We start from the raw sequence: 24031 nt of genomic DNA, 5'->3' as shown, positions 1-24031 counted from the left end.
TTGCTCTGAGGCGTGTGGAATCTTCCTGGACCAGGGATCAAACCTGTATCTCTTGTTTTGGCAGGTGGATTCTTTACCGTTGAGCCACCAAGGAAGCCCCAAAAGGGATCTCTTTTAGATAGAGCACTTGGGAACGGTCTCCCTGACAAGAGGGTGCTGGAGCAGAGACCTGGATGAAGTAAAGAGGGGTCTGCAGAGCATTGGGGGAGTAGCATTCTAGGCAGAGGGACTGGCAAGTCCAGTGGCCCTGAGTCAGGCACATAGCGATTCTGAGGAGCAGGAAGAGGCCAGTAGAAAGGGGGAGCTAGATGTAAGGCAGGTGGCCAGAGAGGCAGGCAGAGCCAGGAGGGGCAGGGGCCAGTAGAGGCTGAATGAGAGGAAGTTACCAGGCCATTAAGGGAGTGTCCTAATCTGGCTTTTAAGATCACTCTGGTTGCCATGAGGGGAAAAAAAAAAGCACAGCTCTGGGGCTGAAAGACCAGCATTCAGTACTGACTCCTTCCTTTGCTGTCAGTGTGACTTTGGGCAAGTGGTTTAGCGTCTCTGGGTACCCTTCCCTGGTTTATGCAAAGGACACTCGTGTCAGCTTGTAGGGTTGCTGTGAGGATGAAGTGGGGTGGCTCCCCACACTGGGCCTGGTGTAAGGTACATGCTTTCTGGGACATGGTTCCCTTCCTTGGATGCCCTACATGGGCACCAGCACAGAATGGGGGCTTTGGGAGCTGCCTCAGATTTTTGGAGCATTCCAGGCTCTGATCTGTGGACTGAGAATCGGCTGTGTTCTGGGGTCTCTTAAGGAGGGTGTGATGTTCATTGATTGACTTGGTAGCTGCAGAGGCTGCTCCGCTGAAGCCCTTGGGGATAAGTTCTAAGCTAGACCAGGCCACTGCTGGGATGATGTTCTGAGGTGAACCGCAGGCGGCTGAGGGTGACGGCCGCGTGCACCTGCAGGGCGGGTCACACCAGCCTGTGCATCAGTAAATCCCCCCAACGGAGACGTGGTGACATTTACTTGAAAAGAGGCCCAGAGGGTAAATCCCCAAACTGGGTCACGGCTGGAAGGATCAGATTTCTTTAATAGGTGGGGTTTTGCACATTTTTATGTGGAGCACAGAAACATTGGAGGCAAAAATCATTAAAAATACCAGGCTGAGATTTAGGACTAATATTACAGTGGAATATTAGACTTAATAATTAAATAATACATTTAATCTAGCTTCCAGATCACCGTCAAGATGAAAAGGATGAATGTGTCTCCAGGGGAAACTGGTTTATGTGCAGTTTTTCAGAAATCATAGGATCTGTGGTTTTAGAAGGAACGTTAACAGTCACGTTGCATGAATTACCGCCACTACAAGCTTGGCAGCGTCCGGCAGTAATCACCTCATCCATTCAAAGAACATTATTGAGCACACAGCGTGGGGCATGGCTTGCGCTGGATTCTGGGCATGTAATTCCTCAGGGAATTCATGTTCTAGGACAGGCATGATTATATACATAAACTCTGAATGCTAGTTTGTTCTAGGACGGTGTGCTTATATACATAAACTACACTTCAGTCATGTCCCATGCTTGCGACCCCACGAACTGAGGCCTGCTAGGCTCCTCTGTCCATGGGATTCTCCAGGCAAGAATACTGGAGTGAGTTGCCATTTCCTCCTCCAGGGGATCTATAAATAAAGTAATACATTGCAATTTGTGCTAATTTGGAGAGTACAGAAGTTGAACAATTCCTTGGGCAAAGCACTCACCACTTTTCTCTGGGTTCCTCTTACTATTAGAAAGACCTTCCTCCTGCCAAATTAGAATCATGTCCTACTGGTTTTCATTCATGGAATGTAGGTCTGCCCCATTGGGGCCCATTGTAAGCCCTTCTCCGTATTTAGTCCTTGGTGTGTTTCCTTGTGAATTTCCAGGTTCTGGTGGAGGTGGGGGATCCCTCTGCCATCTTGATCTCACTCCTCTGACGTCCCTATGGGTTCTCTTCTCCAGGGAGAGGATGTTTTAGGGGCCATAGAGGGTAGGGCTGGATCGCGTCCCCTCTCTCCTGTCTGCTCAGTACCACTGAGGTCACACAGTGTATCACTGAGTGGTCTCAGGTTGGTCCAGGTCCAGCTGGGTTTCCTCCCTCCATCTCACATCTGGCTGATTTTCAGAGGCAGATGCAAGAGTCCAGATTGCCCCAGGTCTGTTCTACCTGCCTACCTGCAGAGATTGCTCTGAAGCTGGAAGCTCAGTGCTCTGTCAACCAGCACATTCCCCACTCCGCTCAGCTTGGTTTTAGCCGTACTTTTGATCAACGTCCTCGATCAAGTCCTCCTTTGAACTCAGACCTTCCTTTAACTCCTTGCTCCAGTGCTACCTGGCAAATTCGGATTCAGTAGGTCTGGGGTGTGGACACCAGGAGGCTCTGTTTTACAAGCTTCCTGTATTATTCTGATTGCAGTCAAGTATAGCTATCACTGATAGAAGGCAGTGACATATTGAGCAGGCCGAGGACAGAACCCAGTGACATGTCACTGGAAATTTCCTTTGGGGTTGACATCATTGACTTGTGTGTGCCCTTGGGTGTCATTAGTCAAGGAGTCTCTAATCCATCTACTTGTCATTGTATCAGACTGTCTTTCTGCATCTTGTCTTTTCTCTGAATAACTAGCCTAGGACTCATATGAACCTTGCTGGCACTTTCTCATTGAACATCATTTTCTTGCCCAGGTACCCAGAAACCTTTATCAGTCAAGTGAGGACTGAGGCATGTTTAATCATTCTTCTCTTCTAGGAACACTTTGCTACTTGGCTTCCAAGATCCATCACATTCTTGAGTTTCATACCTCATTAGCAGTGCCTTCTCATACTTGTTTGCAAAGTCCAGCTGCCTCTTGAACTTCTGAATTCTGGAGAAGCCCCTTGTTTCTCTTCACTCAGGCTCTGGGAATTCTCATTCAGGCTCAGGGCCTCAAGCATCATTGATCACTGATGACTTCCAAATTTACATCTGTGGTCCTGCCCTCTTCTGAACCCCAGTCTCATGCCCAGCATCTCTGCTGAAAGGCCCGCCAGGCTTCTGGAGCTTCATAGCCCAGAGAAACACTCCCGATTTCTCCCCTCACACCTTCTCTTCCCAGTTGCAGGAGATGGCGGCTCGGTCCTCTTCACTTGTTTGGGTGTTCTTGACACCCTTGTCTTTTCTTCTCATACCACATTCAGTCTGTCGGCAAACACTGTCAGCTCTGTTTTGAAACTGCACTGAGAATATGATTTCTTCCAACCACCTCCACTTCTACACACTAGTCTAAGCTGCAGGCTTTTGCCTCTGTTAGTGCAGACGTCTCCACGGTTCCCCAGCCTCTGCTCTCGTGCCTCCACTCCCAGCCCTGGCCGTCTCCAAACAGCAGCCAAAGTGATTCTTTAATTTATTTATTTATTTTTATTATTACTTTTTCTATTTTTGGCCGCACTCACAGCTTACGAGATCTTAGTTCCTTGACCAGGGTTTGAACCTGGGTCCCTAGCAGTGAAAGCGTGGACTTCTAACCACTGGACTGCCCAGAGTGATTCAAGCATAAGGCAGAATCCTGTCGCGTCTCTACTTCGAGCCCTCCAGTGCATTTACCGTCTCACTCAAAGCTGAGTACAGTACTGTTACTTCCTGGTCCTTCTTTCCCACGCTGCGCCCGCCCCTGATGCGCTCCAGCCCCAGCTCATCGTCTTGAGTTCCTCCGCCGTCTCGGATGGACCTACCACCCCAGGGTCTTCGTGCCACTTGGCCCCTGAGAGGTGTGTTCTTCTGTAGAGGTCCCACACAGCTGCTTTCCTCTGCTTCCTGGTCTCTGCTCCAGGGCCACCTTCGTCTGTGGGCCTCCCTGGCCTGTTTGAAGCAGCCACTTCTCACGTTAGTCCCAGCCCCTTCCGTGTGCTTTCCCCGCATTCTGTGTTGTCAAAGGACTTACCACTCACACGGATTTTTTTTACCCCCCTAAACAGGGACTTCTGTTTACTACTACACTCTAGCGCTTAGAACATTAACTGACATGTAATACCATTCAAGAAACATTGCTTGTGGGAGAATGAATGTGCAAAGGGAAGATGAAAGCGTTCTTTTCAACCCTGGCTCTATCATTCAGACCTCTAGTAAGCATATTATCAGTTCTTATAGCCTAAAAGGAAGTAAAGTGATATGTGGTTTCTGGTATCTGATATGGTAAGGGGTTCATTCAGTGTAGAAACAGCAGATTTCTAACATCCAGGGGGAAAAAAAATTATTTCTGGTGTATAAGCGGTAATCTGTGTATGTCTGTCTTGACTTAGGGAAGAATTGGGGATATCTTCCCTTTTCCGTTTTGCCCAGTGTTTATACCCTTTCCCTGCTTTGTGTGGGATTTTATGCAATTTGAGTTCCCCAACCTAGATTGAACCCTGGGCCCTCGGCAATGGGAGCGAGGAGTCCTAACCACTGGACTGCCAGGGAATTCCCATGGTAATGCTTTTGACTTAATTCTTAGGTAGGGGCACGAGGCTGGGTGATAGATCACTGACAGTCGTAAGTGGGGCTACACTGTTGGGGGCAAGGGGGAGACTCGGCTTTTCCAAGTGGGAAAAGTGCGCTTCCCTGGTCCTCAGTGTGAGCTCTTGGTTTCTCCTGTGCCTCCTGCCACCGCTCACACAGCACCAGCCCTCTGCGTGGAGGGCAAACCTGGCCTGGCTTGTCTGACCTGGAAGCTCTTTGAGGGCAGGAGCCTGTCTTCTTCAGTTTATTATGCTCAGGTCTAGCATGGTCAGATCCGGGTGCTCGTGACCATGTGAATGAGAATGTGCGGGAGAACTGTATACATTGTGGCAGACCCCATGAGCTGGGGGCACAGTGCTGGCCCTGGCAGGTGGGATGGCCATGAGAGGAGCTCTCTAGTCTTTATCACTTTTCTCCCTGGCTGTCCTGGGGATAAGGGTGAGTCTTTTTGCTGGAGGCCTTCCCCCTGACCACTGTCTGTAATGCCAGTCTTCACTTCAGAACCCTCCGGTTGCTGCCTGTCACGATTGTACAATAGGCTCAACCTGGAAGAACTTAGCCGATTTTTCCCAGGAAGGAAAAGCTAGACAAGGAGATTCAGTGATTCAAGCAATTCATAACGGTGGTGGTCAAGGTAGCCAGAGGGAAGTGGTAGGTGGATGCGGTTACCCAGGTAACTTAAAGAGAAAAATGCTTGCCTCCCCTGAAAAAGTACTTGAAGGAGACATTTCTGAGATGCCGAGAATACTTTTGAAGGCTTCATTTCGTGGACTGAAATGTAAGTTTGCATCTCTTTCTCAATTGTCCATGTGATCCCCACAGGCTCTCTGTTGCAGTTGAAAATCTGCAAACTGAACAGCTTTTGTTGAGTATCTAGAAAGTCAGCCTATGCTCTGAGGTGTTGTAAACAGTATGCTCAGCAAAGGCATGATATATGTTAGGGGAAAAAAAAACTTAATTTTTCTCTTTTTGTATGTCCCTGTAAACTTTTTTGCAGAGAAATTTATCAGGAATGAAAATTCAGGTGGATCAAAAATTGAGTGTCTTTGTTGTCCACCCTCAGATACCGCAGTCCTACCCTGGGCCAGGAAGATGCCCTGGAGGAAGAAATGACATCCCACTTCAATATTCTTGCCTGGAGAAATCCCATGGACAGAGGAGCCTGGTGACTACAGTCCACAGGGTTGCACAGAGTTGGACATAACTGAAGTGACTTAGCATACATGCATTCTCATTTTAGGCACTAGTCCAGGCCCAGTTATTAGAAATGAAAATAGTAGTCAGTCATGTCTGACTCTTTGCAACCCCATGGACTGGTGCCCACCTCTGTTCATGGAATTCTCCAGGCAAGAATACTGGAGCGGGTTGCCATTTCCTTCTCCAGGGAATCTTCCTGACCCAGGGATTGAACCCAGGTCTTCTGCACTATAGGCAGATTCTTTACCATGTGAGCCACCAGGGAAGCCCAGTTATTAGACAGGGCTGGATAAAAATTGAAACCCCAAACCTCACTTTGCTTTAAAATGTTTGCCTTGCCTGGCACAGTCAACCTTGGGCCCCTGGAGAGGAAGGGCCTTTGCCCCCTGCTTCCTCCTGTCCCCCCTCCCCAATCCCCCAGAGGTTTCTCTCCCACTTCCTGCCAGGGCAGAAATGTGGGTGCAGCTTTGCTCTCTGAGCCTGGCAGGTGGTAAAGGGGATGGTGCCTTGGCCCTTTTGAAGTTTCCCCAGGGTCCCTCTGCCTTGCAGTTCCCTTCCTCTGGGTGGGCATCCCTGTTCTAGGTGGCCACCCAGTACCCCTGCCCAGACCTGGTGTCTCCGAGCTTCCTCAGGGATCCTCTTGAAACTTCCTTACTAGGTAGTTCCTTTCTTTTGGATGAAAAGAAATCTGCTCCCTTATCTAGGAAGTGGAGTCACACAACACAGCAACTGCTGAGAAGTCTCATACCATAACCCAGCCCCTCACCCCCTTGATTTCACTGAGGTGTGCAAGAGAAGGAAGTTCTTTGCTTCGTGGTGTGTGTGTGTGTGTGTGTGTGTGTGTGTGTGCGCGCGCGCGTGTGCGCATGCGCACACAGTAGGAGGTCATCTCCTATTCACTTCGGTTTTCAGATCGTGATCAGTAAAGTCTGAGGTAAGACTATCATATTTTTCTTAACATTTTAGAGACAGGTATATGTTTCCCAGGTGGTGCTAGTGGTAAAGAACCTGCCTGCCAATGCAGGAGACATAAGAGACTTGGGTTTGATCCCTGGTCAGGAAGATCCCCTGGAGAAGGGCATGGCAACCCACTCCAGTATTCATGCCCGGAGAACCCATGGACAGAGGAGCCTGATGGGCTGTATAGTCCATAGTGTTGCAAGGAGTTTGACGCGACTGAATGACTTAACACGCATGCACGCACATATGATGTTACACTGGAAACAAGAACAGTCTTGCCCACTGCTGCTTTTTCTCTTTAGACAGTAGAGCATTGTGGTTGGAACACTGCTCTGGGCTCAAACCCCTGCTCTGCCACTTTCTCACCTGGGTCGCCTGGCAAGTTACTCCATCTCTGGGTCTGTGTCCTGCCATGGAAAATAGTCATACCTGGAAAGTTAACTGTGAGGGGGAAATTATCCAGGTAGCTCTGAGCCTGGCAGTCAATGCTCAGTCGTGTAGCTCTTAACAGGGCCTTCATCCCACAATTCAGCATCACCACAGGACCCCCAACAGCTTCCTTAGCCCATAGCGTGAGCTTTCTGAATTCACACGTGAGCCTCCTCTGCTCAGAATGCCTTCAGAGTCAAACCCAGCCATGCTCCGCCAGCCTCTGTCTCCTCTCACCACTTGTGACAGTCACATGTGCACCCCGCGGTGGGCCAGGTCCACCTTGTCTCTGCCCTTGCTGACATGACCTTCTGCCCCTCCCGTGTACACTCATGTAACACACACTAATACCTCTTCCCAGAACCCTCCTACTAACCTGTCCCCCCTCTAGACTAGCTCCTGAGGGTGTCCCCATACGTTCACTCTGAATATCCATGACTTGCACAGTATCTGGCGCGTCTCAGGTGATTCCCAGGAAACTGTTTGCTCAGGAACTGAATGAGTTGTGCATCTCTGAAGCTCTAGGATACAGTGATCACCTACCACTACATTAGACTTTGTTTGGGTTTTTTTTTTTTTTTTGGCTTTAGTTGCAGGGACACTGTGATCAGAGTCTCTATTACATATTTCAGTTTAAACTTTTTACTTAGGAATATTCTGGATATGTTTCTCATCTTCTGCACATGGACACAAAATACCCGGAGAGTGGCTCGGAACATGCTGGGTTTTTGAAAAATGACACTTTCACAGGTGGCTGTGTTTCCTTGTTCGAAGAGGCAGTTGCTCCACCCAGGTGGTGGTGGTGGTTTCCTGGCCTGAGCGCGGTACCAGCGAGGGCACCACATGGCTGGCCTCCCCATCGGAGGCTCGGTTGCAGGATTTTCTGGAGCCCTGAGAGACAGCTGTCTCTCTTCTTCTTCCTCACCACAAAAGCAGGTCATGGCCATTTTTTATCTTTAAGAAAGGATTACTTGAATCTCACCATGACCTTTTCTGACAAGAAAAATACGGGAAACCACATGTCTTGAAAGCGTCTGGTCTTCCTTTAACCTCGTGTCTCTTTGCCAGGCTGTGAGTTATGCTGCCCTGCGCCCTTACATCTCTCTGAACTGCTCAGGTCCCAGCAAGCTCCTGTCTCTCTACATCCTCTCCCTGGATTCTGCAGCAGTTCCTTAGACAGACGGGGGTTCTGGGGTGTGCAGAGCAACTTTGTCCTGTAACATCTGTAGAGGATCTCTGATGACTTGTTGGGGGCAGGTGGCCCTGTGGCCCAGCTTGGACTTCCTGTGGTCATTGTCACCAGCTTTCCAGGGCCACCCCCTCCAAGTAGCTCATTTTCTTGAAACTGTCCTGTCTTGGCATTCTTTCTCAAGTAGGGAAATGCTGCTCCCCCTCTTACTCTAGGAAAACTGGTGCCCGTTTCACCCAGTGTAGTGTAGAGAGGGTGGGTGAGGTGGGACGCAGGATCATAAATCTCAAAGGGGCCCATCTGGCCTGGCTGTGCCTGCACATTCCATAGGCTTGTCTCTGTTTCTCATCCAGCCGCTGGAAGGAATGTGCTCGTATATGCCAAAGCAGAAGAGTCCCAGACCTTGGGGGCTTATTGATGCTATTTTTGCTTTTTTTTTTTTTTTTGCTATGTGAGTTGAGAGAAAAGAAAGTGAAGCTTGCCAGGTGGCACACAGAGGTCGCTCTGTGCTGCTGGGGAAAACCACAGATACTCCTGAGGTTTATGGGTTTGAAACCCTCCTGGAGCTTCGCTTGCATGTTCGTATCTGCACGTGTGTAGAAACCTCTTACAGGAAGAAACAGTAACTCAGAACATAGTCCTTGATGGCAGAACCCTGGAAAGAAATGACTTAAATTCCAGAGATTATTGAATGCATGAGGTGCTGATGAGTAGATGGAAGCTGGAGGGAAGATGGGCTGGTTTTTCACATCCTGACTGAGACATACCAGGGTCTTCTCAGGTGGTGCTAGTGGTAAAGAACCCGCCTGCCAAGGCAGGAGATGTGAGAGAGAGGAGTTCGATCCCTGGGCAGGGAAGTTCCCTTGGAGGAGGACACGGCAACTCACTCCAGTATCCTTGCCTGAAGAATCCCCTGGACGGAGGAGCCTGATGGGCTACAGTCCATGGAGTTGCACAGAGTCAGACACAGCTGCAGTGGCTGAGCACACGCACACTGAGACTTACCAGGCCTCTCAGACCACTGAAGGATGAGACCTCACCGAGAACGGGACGTGGTTTAGTAAGTGGAAAGTAATCCAGGACCCGTGACTCCCTGGTGACCAGAGTGCCTGGTCGGGTTTCTAAGCAGCAGCTGTGCCCCTGGCCTGGTTGAGGTGTGTAATCTCGGCCACGTGGCGGCCGACCTGCGCCTGGCTGCTTCTCTCTGCTCTCTCCTCTGCTTCACCACTTCTTTGTACTCTTGGCTCCCACCCACTCGTGGCTTCTGCTTACTCCTGACCTCTCTCTCCCTTCTGCCTTTACTCTGAGTGCCTTTCAGGTGACTTCCCATTTCTGGAGAAAGAAGGTTGATTGGCAGGTCAGTTCCTCCCACCTCCGTAAGACATCATCCTACGTGGGCGTGGCTTTCTTGGAAGAGGGTCCCGCAGGCCAAGTGCCAGAGCAAAATAGATTTCTCTCCAAAGCTGTTGGTTAGAGGCCCCTCCAGCGTGCTGCTATAGCAGCGGTCCCCGACATTTTGGGCACCAGAGACCGGTTTCGGGGAAGGCAGTTTTTCCATGGGATGGGCTGGGGCCGGGGGGACGGTATGGTTTAGGCGGTAGTGCAGTGACGGGGGAGTGGCACAGGAGGCTTGGCTTGCTTGCTTCTTGCTGTGTGGCCCCGGTTCCTAACAGGCCGTGAGCCAGGGACTCTGTTCTATAGCATCCGCTGTCGTCCTCTTGGTCTAGTAATGATGAAATGATGATGCTGATCAACTTTGATTGAATTCTTGTTATTTGCCAAAGACGTAGCCTAATATTTGAATTTACTTGGATTATTTTCTACATCCTCATAGTAACCTTATGATGTAAGGTACCATTTCACAGATGTGGAAATTGAGGTTTAGGCAGGTTTGGTACCTTAACCAAGATCACTCTGGTGTAAGTAGTGCAACTGAAAGTCAAGACAACGTAGTCTATACTGCAGCATCCTCTCTGTCTGTCTGTCTTACATTTAACCCTTGTCTGTTGTTCAGTTGCCAAGTCGTGTCCAATTGTTTGTGACCCCATGGGCTGCAGCATGTCAGGATTCCCTGTCCCTCACCATCTCCTGGAGTTTGCCCAAGTTCATGTCCATTGCATCAGTGATGCCATCCAGCCATCTCATCCTCTGAGGCCCTCTTCTTCTTCAATCTTTCCCAGCATCAGGGTCTTTTCCAAGGAGTCAGTTCTTCACATCAGGTGGCCAAAGTGTTAGAGCTTTAGCTTCAGCATCGGTCCTTCCAATGAATATGCAGGACTGATTTCCTTTAGGATTGACTGGTTTGATCTCCTTGTTGTCCAAGGGACTCTCAAGAGTATTCTCCAGCACCACAGTTCAAAAGCATCAATTCTTTGGCGCTCAGCCTTCTTTATGGTCGAACTCTCACATCCATACATGACTACTGGAAAGGACATAGCCTTGACTCTACAGACCTTTGTTGGCAAAGTGACGTCTTTGCTTTTTAACACACTGTCTAGGTTTGTCGTAGCTCTTGTCTGAAGTGAAAGTAGCTCAGTCGTGTCTGCCTCTGTGATCCCATGGACTATACAGTCCATGGAATTTTCCAGTCCAGAGTTCTGGAGTGGGTTGCCATTTCCTTCTCCAGGGGATCTTCCCAACCCAGGGATCGAACCCAGCTCTTGTCTATATACTACCCCTTTTCTGGATTCCAAGGGAAATTGCAGGTGAGCCAGGGAGCTTGAGGACAGGATGGTTCGTGCAGAAGGAGACTGGAATGCTCTCTGCCACACCCTAGAGCAGGTTTGTCTGAGTGGCTGGAATTTCAGTCTCCCTTGTATGGTGACAGATGCACATCAGTACCTTTCTTGTTTGTTGACTCTCTAAACTTCTGTTATAATGATATTGCCTCAGCTGTGTTCCATTAATGTATCTTATTTCTTAGACACCTATTGGTCTCCTTGCTTAGTTCTGCGAGATACCGTCTAGTACTTCGGGGATAGTGGAAATCTCCTATTTTCACTGGTGAATCATCACTTAAAAACTCCAGATTGATACGCCAAGAGCTAGTTGTCTTATAGCCAATTTGTGGACTGGCTAATTTGCTGAAAGTATTTGTTTCAACTTTTTAAATTGACTGCTGTTCATTTTGTCTTTATAGCAGCACTTTGCTATGGTCAATTTGTTTTTGCTTCTGCTGCCTGCTGCAGCAACAGCTATAGACTTGGAGATGACTGAGAGTCACAAGAATACAGATACAGGTATAGATAGTACGGGCTTCCCTGATAGCTCAGTTGGTAAAGAATCTGCCAGCAATGCAGGAAACCCTGGTTCGATTCCTGGATAGGGAAGATCTGCTGGAGAAGGGATAGGCTACCCACTCCAGTATTCTTGGGCTTCCCTTGTGGCTCAGCTGGTAAAGAATCTGCCTACAATGTGGGAGACCTGGGTTTGTTTGATTCCTGGGTTGGGAAGATCCCCTGGAGAAGGGAAAGGCTACCCACTCCAGTATTCTGGCCTGGAGAATTCCATGGACTGTATAGTCCACGGGGCTGCAAAGAGTCAGACACAACAGAGTGATGTTCACTTTCACTTTCACGCAGATATTATGAATATGAAGAATTCTTATGAATGCTTATTTATACTAATTTTTCTTAATATAATCTTAATATATGAACAGGTTTCCCAGGTGGTGCCAGTGGTATAGAACCCACCTACCAATGCAGGAGGCGTAAGAGAGAGGGGTTCAATCCCTGGGTTGGCAAGATTGCCTGGAGGAGGAGTTTGCACCACACTCCAGTATTCTTGCCTGGAGAATCCCATGGACAGAGAATCCATGGGTTTGCAAAGAGTCTGACATGACTGAAGTGACTTAGCATGCATGCAATGTATTAACAAAGAATATGTGTATAGGAGATCCGCCTATATTCTTGAGACTGTGGTATTTGAATATATTCTTCTTGTGACTTGCAGTCTTGGTCTCTGGCTTTCTCTCTCATTCTGCCTCTTTCCTTTTCTGTCTTTGCTGTTGCTATTCAGATTTTCACCTTCACATCAACCATCACAATTGACTAAAGGAATAAGTATATGCAGACAACTACTCTGCTTCTCATCCATTTATCCTTATTCCAATTAGATTCTACTTCAGAGGATATTTTCTGAGCTTACATGCAAAATCTAGTGCCCTTGACGTCTTTGACTCCCAGGGCTTTGCTGCAGGATACACGCAGGAGGAAGAGGAGGACTTCCTAGTGGGGTACATACAGGCTGTGTGTGTTCTCACATCAGCAGTAGTTTGGGGTGCAAAGGAGGGCAGCCAGTTGACATTTTGTATGTTTATTTTTTTCAATAAGTTTGAGTTTTAAAAAGTTGTTAATTTAAACCCAAGGACGGAACATTCAAGTCAATATGGAGAACTAGAGCTAAAATCATGTCCGGATTGTCAGTGACATAGACAAAACCTAAAAGTTCCTTCCATAACTGCTTGTTTCATAAATGATGCTGAGTTGATAGTGAGTCAACATGAATGAGACTATTTACACTGACTCAGTCGCTGTGTGGACTGGAAATATCAACTAGCTGAGGAAAGGTATCGTTAAATCTAACACTTGTCTCTTCACCTTCCCATCCCACTTCCCGTCTGTTTCCCAGCCCACCCCCAACACTTTTTTTCCAGTGTAAATTGGGAGCTTTAGTTTTTGTTGTTTTAAATAAAAACTCAAATGGATACATTTTATTTCTTTTTTTCCTTTTTTTTTTTTTAAATTGAAGGATAATTACAATACTGTGTTGGTTTCTGCCAAATATCAACTTGAACTAGCCAGCCATAAGTGTACCTATGTCCCCTCCCTCTTGAACCTCCCACCTCCTACCCCATGCCACCCCTCTGGGTGGTCACAAAGCCCCAGTTTGAGTTCCCTGCGTCATACAGCAAATTCCCACTGGCTATCTATTTTACACATGTTAGTGTATATGTTTCCATGCTGCTGTCTCCAGAGGGCTTTAGTTTTGGTTGTGCTTGTGTGTGTGTGTGTCTGTGTATGTACCCATACGTGCAGCGATAAAGCCCAGTGTATCCAGTGCTTTGTTTTGTTGTGTGGAACTCCTCAGGTGCAAATCGGCTCCACATAGAACCCGTTTACGCAGTCATGGAGTCTAAGGCTCCTGAGTGACTTGCAGAACTCATGGTCAGGCCAGGATCTAATATCAGCAGGATTTCTCTCCCTACTCTCGTTACTCGCTGCTCGCTGCAGACTGACTTTCTCTATAAAGTAAAACACACAGCATGGGGCTCCAGAGTTGAACCTTTTATAGCTTCAGACTCTAGAGACAGATATTTATTCTAAATCCTGGGGTTGAGGAAGGGGAATTTCAGGCTTTCTGACTCTCACCCAGGTGGTGGGGTTATGTGAGAACTCTGAGTAGCTCATGGAGTGGGTTTGGGGAGAGTGGACCTTTACAAGGAGGAGGGGGCCCTGTTCCCAGAAGAACAGGGCGGTGCCTTCTTCTAGGTTCCTAGAAGCCTAGGTGTCTGCTGCCGGCGGGCTTGCACATTCCTGAGGATTTACCACGAATCTGAATGTCTATTTTAAATCCCTTGGCTGACTTAACTGTAATCTTAGATTTTTTTTTTTCCTTCCGGCATCTTGTTAACTATACAAGCTTTAATTATAATTACTCTTCAGCTGGCATGTTCTAGCACTTCTTACTCATTTGTCAAATTGAGCTTAACACAATCAAAAAGTCCAGGGAAAGACCCCATCTTTGAGACAGCAGAAGGCTGAACTGTCAGCTACCCATCATTTTTGTAATCCACAGTCTTGTTGCCTGGATTATGTTCAGCTCCTCTTTGGTTGCTCTGTGTAGTTAGAAGCAGTAAGACTGCTCTTTAGTGACTATTTGGAGGCATTGCACAGGTGAAAAAGTCTTTTTTTCTATCTCCAATCAGGTAAGCCATCCTAATCCTAAGAAAAAGAAGACCAGGCATTGACTGCCACACTTTGTGTTTTAAGATGTGAGTTGGTTTCCAACAGATAACTACCTGGAATTCATTAAAAATAAAGTTCTTGGTCGTCTTTTCTGTCCTTTGCAGAATTTTATTTCCTCCGAGCTCTCAGTATCTGGCTCCAGCCCTGTCTTTTGCCACAATGTAGGATTAAATGAGTAGGATCTGCAGTCCAGCTCGGGCCCCAAATGATTGTTGTTTCCATGGAAACAGTTGAAGGCCTCTCAATTAAAACTGCCCCTGCAGGCTGGGGAATCTAAAAGTATGAAAATGAGTTTGTCTGAGAAGCCAAATTCTCATATTCCAAGTTAAACACAGAGAGGACAGTGCCCCAGGAATCCACTGACAGCTGGAATCGCACTTTTTTTTGCCTTTAAGGGAGGGAATGTCTTGGTATTTCAGGCCCAGGTGTGTGTGTGTGTATATGTGTGTGTTGGGTTCCTTGTTTTGCTGAATTCCCCAGATAACTGTCCTTGTTATCCACGGAGCTCTTTGTGTACAGCCATGGATCACCGAAGAGTGTTTGGGAACAATCTGATCTTTGCTCAGACTCTGGTGTGAATCACAAACAACAAGCCCATTAAACATGGATGAAATCATAGAATGGTCTTAAAGTTGGAAGGAACCTAAAGGTCAGTAAGTCCCTATTTCCCTTTCACTTGAGAATCCCTCCTGGAGCCCTGCTGATGGAGGTTCACAGCTTTGATTCCCACGTGAGGGGAAGCACCCCCATGAAGGGAAGCCCTGGTTTCTCAAGCAGCCTTCTCCAACCCATCACTAGAGACCTGCTGGCATTAGAAAGGTCACTTTATGCTGGAACTGACATCTCTTCCTGTCTCTTCCAGCCTTGGTGCCAGATAAATTGAATCTATGTCTCCCATAATTAAAGTTGACTTTATAAAGTGTAAGAATGTTATCACATAGCCCAAAAGCCCTCTCCTCTCCTGGCTGAGTGGGTCTGAAACATCAGGACCTGAAGTATTAACACTTATGTTCATAGGCATTCTGAGGGGAGAGGTTGATTTCTCCCCATTACGCGACCCTCACCACTTACTGTCACTTAGATTTTGTCTGACTCCTCTTGCAATTTTTTTTTTCCCCCCTCAGCATCGTTTGTGTAGGTGGAGAATTGGTTATGGTATTTCTGTGTTTTCCTTTTTCCCTGTACAGTATTTATAGTTCAGAACTTGGAACTCTAAGAAACACAAGATTGGATCCAGCCATTGGTCTATGCAGTTTCATGAAGGGTGTGGCTGCCTTGTATGATGTCACCCCAGACATTAGTGAATACACCCTACATTCCTAAGTGTTTAATACTCTCTCAGCCCTTCATTTGTGACTTTATTTAAACTCTGGCCTTTTTCATAAGGTTTAATTGAACATTGTAAGGATCCTTTATGCCTCATGTGTACTGTTATTAACATTCTATTATTGTCCTTAAGGTGATCCCTGCCTACCCCCGCCCCCCACAAGAAACAAAAACCTTACAAATTCTCTTGTTCAACATTGCTGCAACTTTAAAATGGGTTAAAACATAAAAACCCTAAACTCCAGTGTTGATTAGTGCTGACTGAGAAGTGCTGGGAAGCAAATACATAGCCTCCATTTGGTAGACAAGGATTATTGAAGTAGGTATTCTGTTCTGGTTCTAAAAAATCAATAGCTGTGAGACCTTCAGCAAGCCACCAGACCTCTCTGTTTCCATTTTCCTCAAGTATAAAAGGAGATGATTGCTTCCTATTCTTCCAGGTTGTTGGGAATGCTTTGAAAACAAATTGTTTAATTTTAAAGGCTTTATAGCAAACTATACCATGGTACTCTGGGGGTATTTTGAGAGCTCAAAACAAACTTAATAAGATAAAAAAAAATATTGATGATATTGGATATTTAAGACTCACAGATTTCCACGGTTTCAAAATAACAGTAGCTGGCCTCTGTAAGAATGAATATTAAATATATACCTTCCATTATAGAGAAAAAAATTCTCATATAATTTCTAACATAGATTCTGGGTGGTATTTGATGTGCTATCACACTTAAAAAAAGATTTCAGTAAAGAAGTGGTATTATTTGTGGAGAGATGAAATTACTCTGGGTTCTTTTGGCAGGAGAATAAACAGGTTGCAAGCTGGGGAATAACCTCTGATTTGTAAGTCATTTAAATCCCAGTCCTTAAAAAAAGGGGAGTAAAAAAATACCCTAGTAACTCAACATGGGCAGCCCATCGGTACAAATCACCCAAGTGGGCTTTGGGGATATGAGCTTGATGGGGTCTCCTGACAGTTCAAGGGTAGGCCTGAGGTGAGTTTTTCTCTGGAAAACTTTTAGGGTCTTGGGGCTGGGGCTGTCTGCCACGTTGGCTTTAAGATTGCAGCTCTACCCTTATTTCCTGAGAAATGCCAAGGGCTCGGAGCTGGCCCTGGTCTGGCATCTGCATGCCCCAGGGCTGTAAGGATGACTCCTTTTGGGTGTTGAAAGGTGTTTTTCCTAAACATCTGTTTTTTACTCAAGACCACTTGTATTTGGAGATACGGAAAGCAAAGGTAACAACCATATCTTTTCCGTACAGGGTCTAGTGACAGTTTCTTGGGATCATGTCTTCGTTTTATATAGTTTTACTAAAAATATGAACCCATCTAGCCCTTGGAAAGAAAGTAGGTTTTCTTCTCTTTTTCTTTTCTTTTCTCTATTTTATAGTGTTTCTTGACGTGATGTGACGTGATCAGATCACCTGTGAAGGTTTTCCTGGGGTGGGGCGGGAAGAGACCCCAGTAATCATCTGTTCATGCTGGAAAACTGACCCTGCCTCCCAATGCCCTGTTGTCTGCTCTGTCCAACAGGGAGTTCTGTCCAACATCTCTTCCATCACCGATCTCGGCGGCTTTGACCCCGTTTGGCTCTTCCTCGTGGTGGGAGGAGTGATGTTCATCCTGGGATTTGCTGGGTGCATTGGAGCACTGCGGGAAAACACTTTCCTTCTCAAGTTTGTAAGTACCATACTCCACTTACACACTGAGAGCCAGAGCCTCATCTCACATCAGGAGGACACCCTTTCGAGGCAGGAGTGAGCCGCAACCAAAGGCACTGGCAAGACTGTGGCCTGAGTAATGTTTCTCTTTTAGAAGAGCACTTTAGATGCCCACCACCACCCTCCTCTACCCATGTGCCTGCGTGCTAAGTTACTAAGCTATATCTGACTCCTTGCAACCCTATGGACTGTAGCCCACCAGGCTCCTCTGTCCATCGGATTCTCCAGGCAAGAATACTGTGAGTGGGTTGCCATGCCCTTCTGCAGGGGATTTTCTAGACCCAGGGGTTGAACCCATGTCTCTTACGTCTCTTGCATTGGCAGGTGGGTTCTTTATCACTAGCCCCACCTGGGAAGCCCCTCTACCCATGCCTCCTTAATAACATCAGCACCACCCATGGGGGTTTTGTACATAGATATCACAAGTTTGCAGTCCAGCCCTGAAAATAGCTTTAGAACTAAAGTAGGTCTGTATATGTATCTAGTTTTCTTCTTTTGGGTGATTTTTGCCCCCTCTTTTAAGTACATAGTCAGTAGAAAGCTGACTGGCTTTCAGGTAGTTGGTTCAGAGAAGCCAGACATAAGCACAGTGGCTGTGACTTGTCCAGATTAAGTCTGTTAAACAGAAGGCCCTGGTGACTATAGAGAAACGGTAAACATGCATTTCCTGTGTTCTCTGCTGGTGCAAAGGCCACCTTTGTGTGACCAGCGTAATTTTTAGATCGCTTGCAGGATATCTGGTGTGATCTGTTAGCATGAATATTTTTGGAGGAGTTTGACTCAGGGGTGGGTAAGTATTGAAAGTCAAGAATGAAAAGGAAAAGCCTCTTCCTTTGGAGATTTCTTCCACAGGAGATCAAAACGGCATGTGCTTCCCTGTGTGTCTCTGAAGTCAGTTTGGTAGGTGTAGTCAGTGGTCAGGAGTGTGCCTGCCTGTCTGGAGCTTGGCATTCTGGTAGGTGTCTGTCTCATGGCACAACAGCATCCACTTCCCTCTCCAAGAACAGAAAAATGAATGAAAGAAAAAAGACAAACCCACCTTTCCATGGTGAGGGAAGACCGTGACTTGGAGAGATCTGCATTAGTGTTACAGCCGCCGTCCCTGGGCGGCTCCTCTCCCTCTGCTGATGCAGCGTTGTCTAGGGACATGTGCACTCAAACAAGAGCATCGACTAGAGCTGGTCCCGACAGCCATGCTGCATGGGATTCCCACCTTAGCACTTTCACCACGTCTCCTCTGGCATCTTTTCTTGAATTTCCCTAAGAAAAGCAGACTCAGTTTCACCATCCATCAGTCAGTCAGTCAGTCAGTTCAGTCACTTAGTCGTGTCCGACTCGTTGCGACCCCATGAATCGCAGCACGCCAGGCCTCCCTGTCCATCACCAACTCCCGGAGTTCACTCAGACTCACGTCCATCGAGTCAGTGATGCCATCCAGCCATCTCATCCTCTGTCGTCCCCTTCTCCTCCTGCCCCCAATCCCTCCCAGCATCAGAGTCTTTTCCAATGAGTCAACTCTTCGCATGAGGTGGCCAAAGTACTGGAGTTTCAGCTTTAGCATCATTCCTTCCAAAGAAATCCCAGGGCTGATCTCCTTCAGAATGGACTGGTTGGATCTCCTTGCAGTCCAAGGGACTCTCAAGAGTCTTCTCCACCACCACCCCATGCTAACTCTTTTTGAATTTGAGCACCTCTGCCTCAGACAAGGTTCTGGAGGCTGTTTAACTTGAAAGTTCATATAACTCATGCTAACAGGGAAAACCAAGGATTGCTTGGTCCTGTGTACAATTTAATGAGTGCTTGGTTCCCTGTTCTTTATATGTAGGTCTGTGTTGCAAGTAAAGACTGTTCCAGGAATGCGAGAGAGCTGGGTTCAATCCCTGGGTTGGGAAGATCCCCTGGAGAAGAAAACGGCAACACACTCTAGTATTCTTGCCTGGAGAATCCCTGTGGACAGAAGGACCTGGCGGGATACAATCCATGGGGTCACAGAGAGTCGGACATGAACTGAGCAACTAATCACAGCACAACCACATGTTGTAGATAGTTTTACACACACACACACACACACACACACACACACACACAGACTTTATTCCTCACCTAGTCTTGACCTCTGGAGTCCTAAGGAGAGCTTTGTCCCTGATTGTGACCTACCAACCCAGCAGTCTTCTTGACATGAGATATTTCTAAATGTTTGAGCTCACCTCACTCAGCTTCTCTATAGCCTCAGTGGTCTCAGATCATACTACTGGCCACTATTTTATCAGTGTTAGTCTCCTTTTCCCCTTTAATGTGATTTACTGGCATGTGGTTTGGTTTATAAGGGTAGTATCTTTAGTAGATCTGATGATTTTTGTAGTTGAAGATACCAGAGTTAACTGAACAGACAGAAATACATACATTTCTCTAGATTAGCATCTTAATTTACGAAGTCCCACATTGAAAATGAAGAGAATAGTGTTGTTTCTTGTTTTTTTTTTTTTTGAGACTTGGAGAATATTTTAAATGCCCTCTCTCTCCACTTAGTACAATCAAAACTGGCCTAGAATATGCTTTGAGCAGGAGCTGTGACAGAAGTAGGAAGTAAATGTCAACACGGCTCCAAACAGCCTCAAAGGTCGGATGCCAGAAGGCTAAGAGAGCTGCTGAGGGAAACCCAGGGGCTGGGAATGAGCTTCCTGGTTGACTGAGGCCCTGAGGTGAAGCCTGTGTGTCAATCTCTGTCCCATAGGAAATGGGGGAAATTAGCTCACGGCATCCGAGGGAGGCAGATTTCTGCCAAATACTTGAGAAGAATTTTATTTGGACTCAATTTCTGATTATGTACGTTATGATTCATTATGAGAAAACGTATCAGAGTGACTGGAACGTGAACTTGCCTCTATGATGGAGGCAAAGGGCAGACATCTAATTAATACCTTTGCATGGCCTCTGGTTTGCGTGTACACACCTGGGAACCGGCTATGGTTTTTCTCACTCCTATAGTGTGTTATCTGTTATACTGACGTGTAGAGTGCTCCCTGATGAAGGAGGGAGTCGTTTTATGTGGTGGGGTAGGCAGTATGTGAAAAAGTGGTAGGATTTTTTCCCTCTCTTTTTTCTAGATTGAGGAAAGCTTACTTTGAAATTCTTGGTAGTACTGGTGACTGTTAAGAGCTGTTTAGATTCCTTTTGTGGTGAACTCACCAAGGACCGATAGCCAGGAGCTCTGTGGAACCTGAGGGGCTGAGCTAGAAGGTCTAGAATTGTGGCCTAAACCATGGGGTCCCAGACTTTGGCAGGCCCTTCTTCCTTCCAACCCTTCCCTCCCCTCCCTCCCCTCCCTCCCTCCCCCCCCTCCCCTCCCTCCCCTCCCTCCCCTCCCTCGTTCCCCTCCTCCCAGCATTTTGGATAAACACTGTCTAATGTGGAAAGACCTGGCCCCATGGTCCTCTGCAACCCCCAACCCCAGTCACAGAAGACTGTGGGCTCTGTGGGGGCAGGGCTGTGCTCCTACCTGCCCTTGACTCTGCAAGGCCCACCCAGGCCAGGGCCTGCGCTCTCCCGGGCCATTCAGTACATGTTTGTTGAATTAAAAAAAGCTTTTTTTAAAATTTTTGTAAGCAAATTACGACACTTCCTTTGCACCCCTCGCCAACGTGTTTTCCTCTCCTGAGCGCCTTGCTGTCTGCTCGCTGAATGTAGACCCAGCAGCAGCTTTCGCGCCCTTGCCCCTCAGCCACTCAGTGGCAGGAGCCCAGCAGGACGGGTGGCCCCAGTGTCACTCTCTCTTTCCTTGTCACCAGAAGTTTACCCTCTGGTCCTTTACAGCTTCATTTCTCATAATCCGTTTGAATGAAATAGTTCGTAAAGGGTGAGAATGTGGGGGTGGGAGGAGGCGGAAAGAAGCATGGGCGTGAGCGGGATGTAGATATGACTAAGATGAGGCACTTCTGGGCGTTTTAGATGAAAGGGAAATTTCTCCAGATTTATGGGCAATGACCGTGTATCCTGTGGTCTCCAGCCTTCCTCTTAAACTCTCATTGTCTACGTCAGCCGGAAGTCTTCCTCCGGCTGCGTGTTGATGTTGTTTAAAATATCACGAGCCTGGTGCTTCACCAGGGAAGGCTGGCACGGCTCGCGTTCCCAAGACAGTGCTCAAACCAGTGGTTTCATTTTATTTTCATGATGGGAAATTTTGTTCGTGTCACAGCTTACCTCCTCCCCACCCCCCCGTTCCCCACCAACTTCCTCTTTGACCTCTTCGTCTAAGGTGCACACATCTGCTCTCTTACTCTGTGTGGCAGGTGCAAAGGGGAATTAAAACATGGTGTCCTGAATCCAGAAAAGGAATAGATTGCATCCAGAATCAAGGCCACAGTAGCAAATGACAGACAGTCATAAAAAATTGGGATAATTTATCTTTCAACATACAAAAGCTTACCAGAGGTAGGGGCAGGTCATTGTTCAAGCGTCTGACAAGTGCATTAATCTGGAGAAACTCATTAGGCGTTAATGTGGGTCTAATGAGAAGTTCCTGTTATCCATGTTTGCTTATGGGCTTTGTTGGTTAATTACCAAAATGGAACACCAGAGCCCCTACAATGTGATTATGAAATGATTTTTAAAAATTCTTTTTTGGAGTGTAATACTCTATTAATGAATCTTAAGAAATTGAAGGTTATCTGCTTTGGGCATGGGTAATAACCCAATATAATTACAAACCTTTTTAGAAGAAACCATTTAAGTATATATGACCAAAAATAGCACTTATAACTGTTTTCTGTGTGCCTTTTGTTTTAGTTTTCTGTGTTCCTGGGAATTATTTTCTTCCTGGAGCTCACTGCTGGGGTTCTGGCATTTGTTTTCAAAGACTGGATCAAAGACCAGCTGTATTTCTTTATAAACAACAACATCAGAGCATACAGGGATGACATAGATTTGCAGAACCTCATAGACTTCACCCAGGAATATGTAAGTTTAAATTTGGCTTATTTTCAGGTTGAAAGCCTTCTTGGAAGGATGAACCCAGTGAATGTTCCTCCTGGCTTCTGCATCTGCCAGTTGCAACCTACCTCTGACTCTTCTGCATGTTTTTTTCATTTGTTTGCTTGTTTTCTAACTTGTTGTATAACTTACATGATTTGTATTCTAATGGGAAATGTCTGATTTTTCACTTATCTCAGTTTCTACTAAGAACAAAGAAGAAAACTCTTAGGCAAAGAGGTTATCATCAAGGGTGCTCACTCCTGTCAACATTTGAAGTCTCTTGTTTTGCTATAGGTTTACCCTCTTTTTTTGCACTGGAGGGGGTAGGCTAAATGTGGATTTTTTTCTATTCTTGGTCCCCTTCCTGGTCATTCTCCATGCTTCATAGCTCATAATAATGTACTTAGCAATAGAATATTTATCCACCAAGTTCCTAAAATTATGCCTATCCGAATACCTGAAACTGAAAACTGAGAAACTTCTGAGCCTCAGTGACTTCTCACAAGTAAATAATCTATAGAGTAGAGCTACCTCCCATTCCAGTTTCTCAACATGTCTGTGAGACAGTGGCCTCTGCGATGCAAATGAGGTAGCAGATGCCCTGTTCCACTCAAAATGCAACATGGTATCAACAGGGGACCAGAAGACACACAGCAAGTGCCAAAATCTCATCAGCTAAGCACCCTTGGGCTAAAAGGACCTTGAGCTGTTTCCGTAAGAGTAAAATGGAAATAATAGTAGCTGCTGTTTAACTCATGGGGACATTCTGACACTAATAAGAGGTACATGGGTGTATATTAGGCTTCAGGTGTTACTGCCCTACAAACTGACAGCCTTTATCTGCATGCACGGAGAAGATAGATAAGGGGAGCAGAACTGAACAGCTGAGTCCATGACATTCATGTATGTGTCATGTATGTGGCAGAACTGGAGGCCAGACAGAAACTCAGTGGACCAGTGGTTTTCTCTTGGTTGGCTGGTTTTCCAGAGTGAGCAGGAGAGGGCTGCGTCAGCGCTTGCCATAGGGGAGGCCCCCTGCCCTGATAGGCACTCAGAAGTGAGCTGAATTGTGCTGGTTTTGTTCTAAGATGCAATGACTGTCCTGGAGCCTGCTGTCCCTCAGGTGTGAAATTAAGCCCTGATTCATTTCCTCAGCAGACTTGACTGTTTTGTTGGGTCATAATGGATGCAAGCTCACACCTTGCCAAGTATTATTGCTGACTAGTTTGCATGACAGATCTGATGGAGCTTTGTAGGCCAACTGGAGATGTACAAGCCAAGCCTTTGGAGGATCCGATGAGCTGGAAGAACATGCGGATACACGTTCTCTTGAGATGCTGTCTGCTTTATATTGGAATTCTGTTATTTCATGTGATTTCACTTTTCTCTCTTGGATTTTAATACTTTGAAGTAGCTATTGATCTTGAAACCCTTACAATGGTCAAGGCTTGATGTTTATTTAACTCAGAGAAGTTGGACTGGGCCAGCATGGGGGAGTGTCAAAGGGACTTATGATGAAGCCACCCTGGAATCTAGCCTGAAGACTCACTGAATTTAACAGCTTGTTTTATTATATTTTAACTGATTGCAGTTTTTAGGTTGAAAATCTAAATCCATGCTCTTGTTTTTAAAAATTCAGAATAGAAACAGATGCAGAATAAAAAGTATGCCTTTCAAACTTGGGGGGTGGTAACAGATATGTTCACTATCTTGCTTGCAATGATGCTTTTATGATGTATAAGTATGTGAAAACGTACCAGGTTATAC

General features: G+C 46.5%; 1 protein-coding gene across 7 annotated transcripts in view; it reads left to right on the top strand.

The window, feature by feature from the left end:
- Positions 1-24031, top strand: part of TSPAN5 (tetraspanin 5) — a 335779-nt gene that overhangs the window by 305598 nt on the left and 6150 nt on the right. For all 7 annotated transcript variants that reach the window (XR_015165696.1, XM_086406686.1, XM_086406689.1 and 4 more), the window contains 2 exons: positions 17106-17252; positions 22079-22249. Coding sequence is in view for 6 of the 7 variants with exons in the window: in XM_086406686.1 (XP_086262812.1) it covers positions 17106-17252; positions 22079-22249 (318 nt within the window). In the remaining variant the exon portion in view is untranslated. The remainder of the gene's footprint in view (positions 1-17105; positions 17253-22078; positions 22250-24031) is intronic.

Source organism: Bos grunniens, chromosome 6 (assembly GCF_055505025.1).
Source record: "Bos grunniens cultivar Pamir isolate PY7600 chromosome 6, Bosgru_T2T1.0, whole genome shotgun sequence".
Classification (NCBI taxonomy): domain Eukaryota; kingdom Metazoa; phylum Chordata; class Mammalia; order Artiodactyla; family Bovidae; genus Bos; species Bos grunniens.
This window is presented reverse-complemented; position numbering and strand designations above follow the sequence as displayed.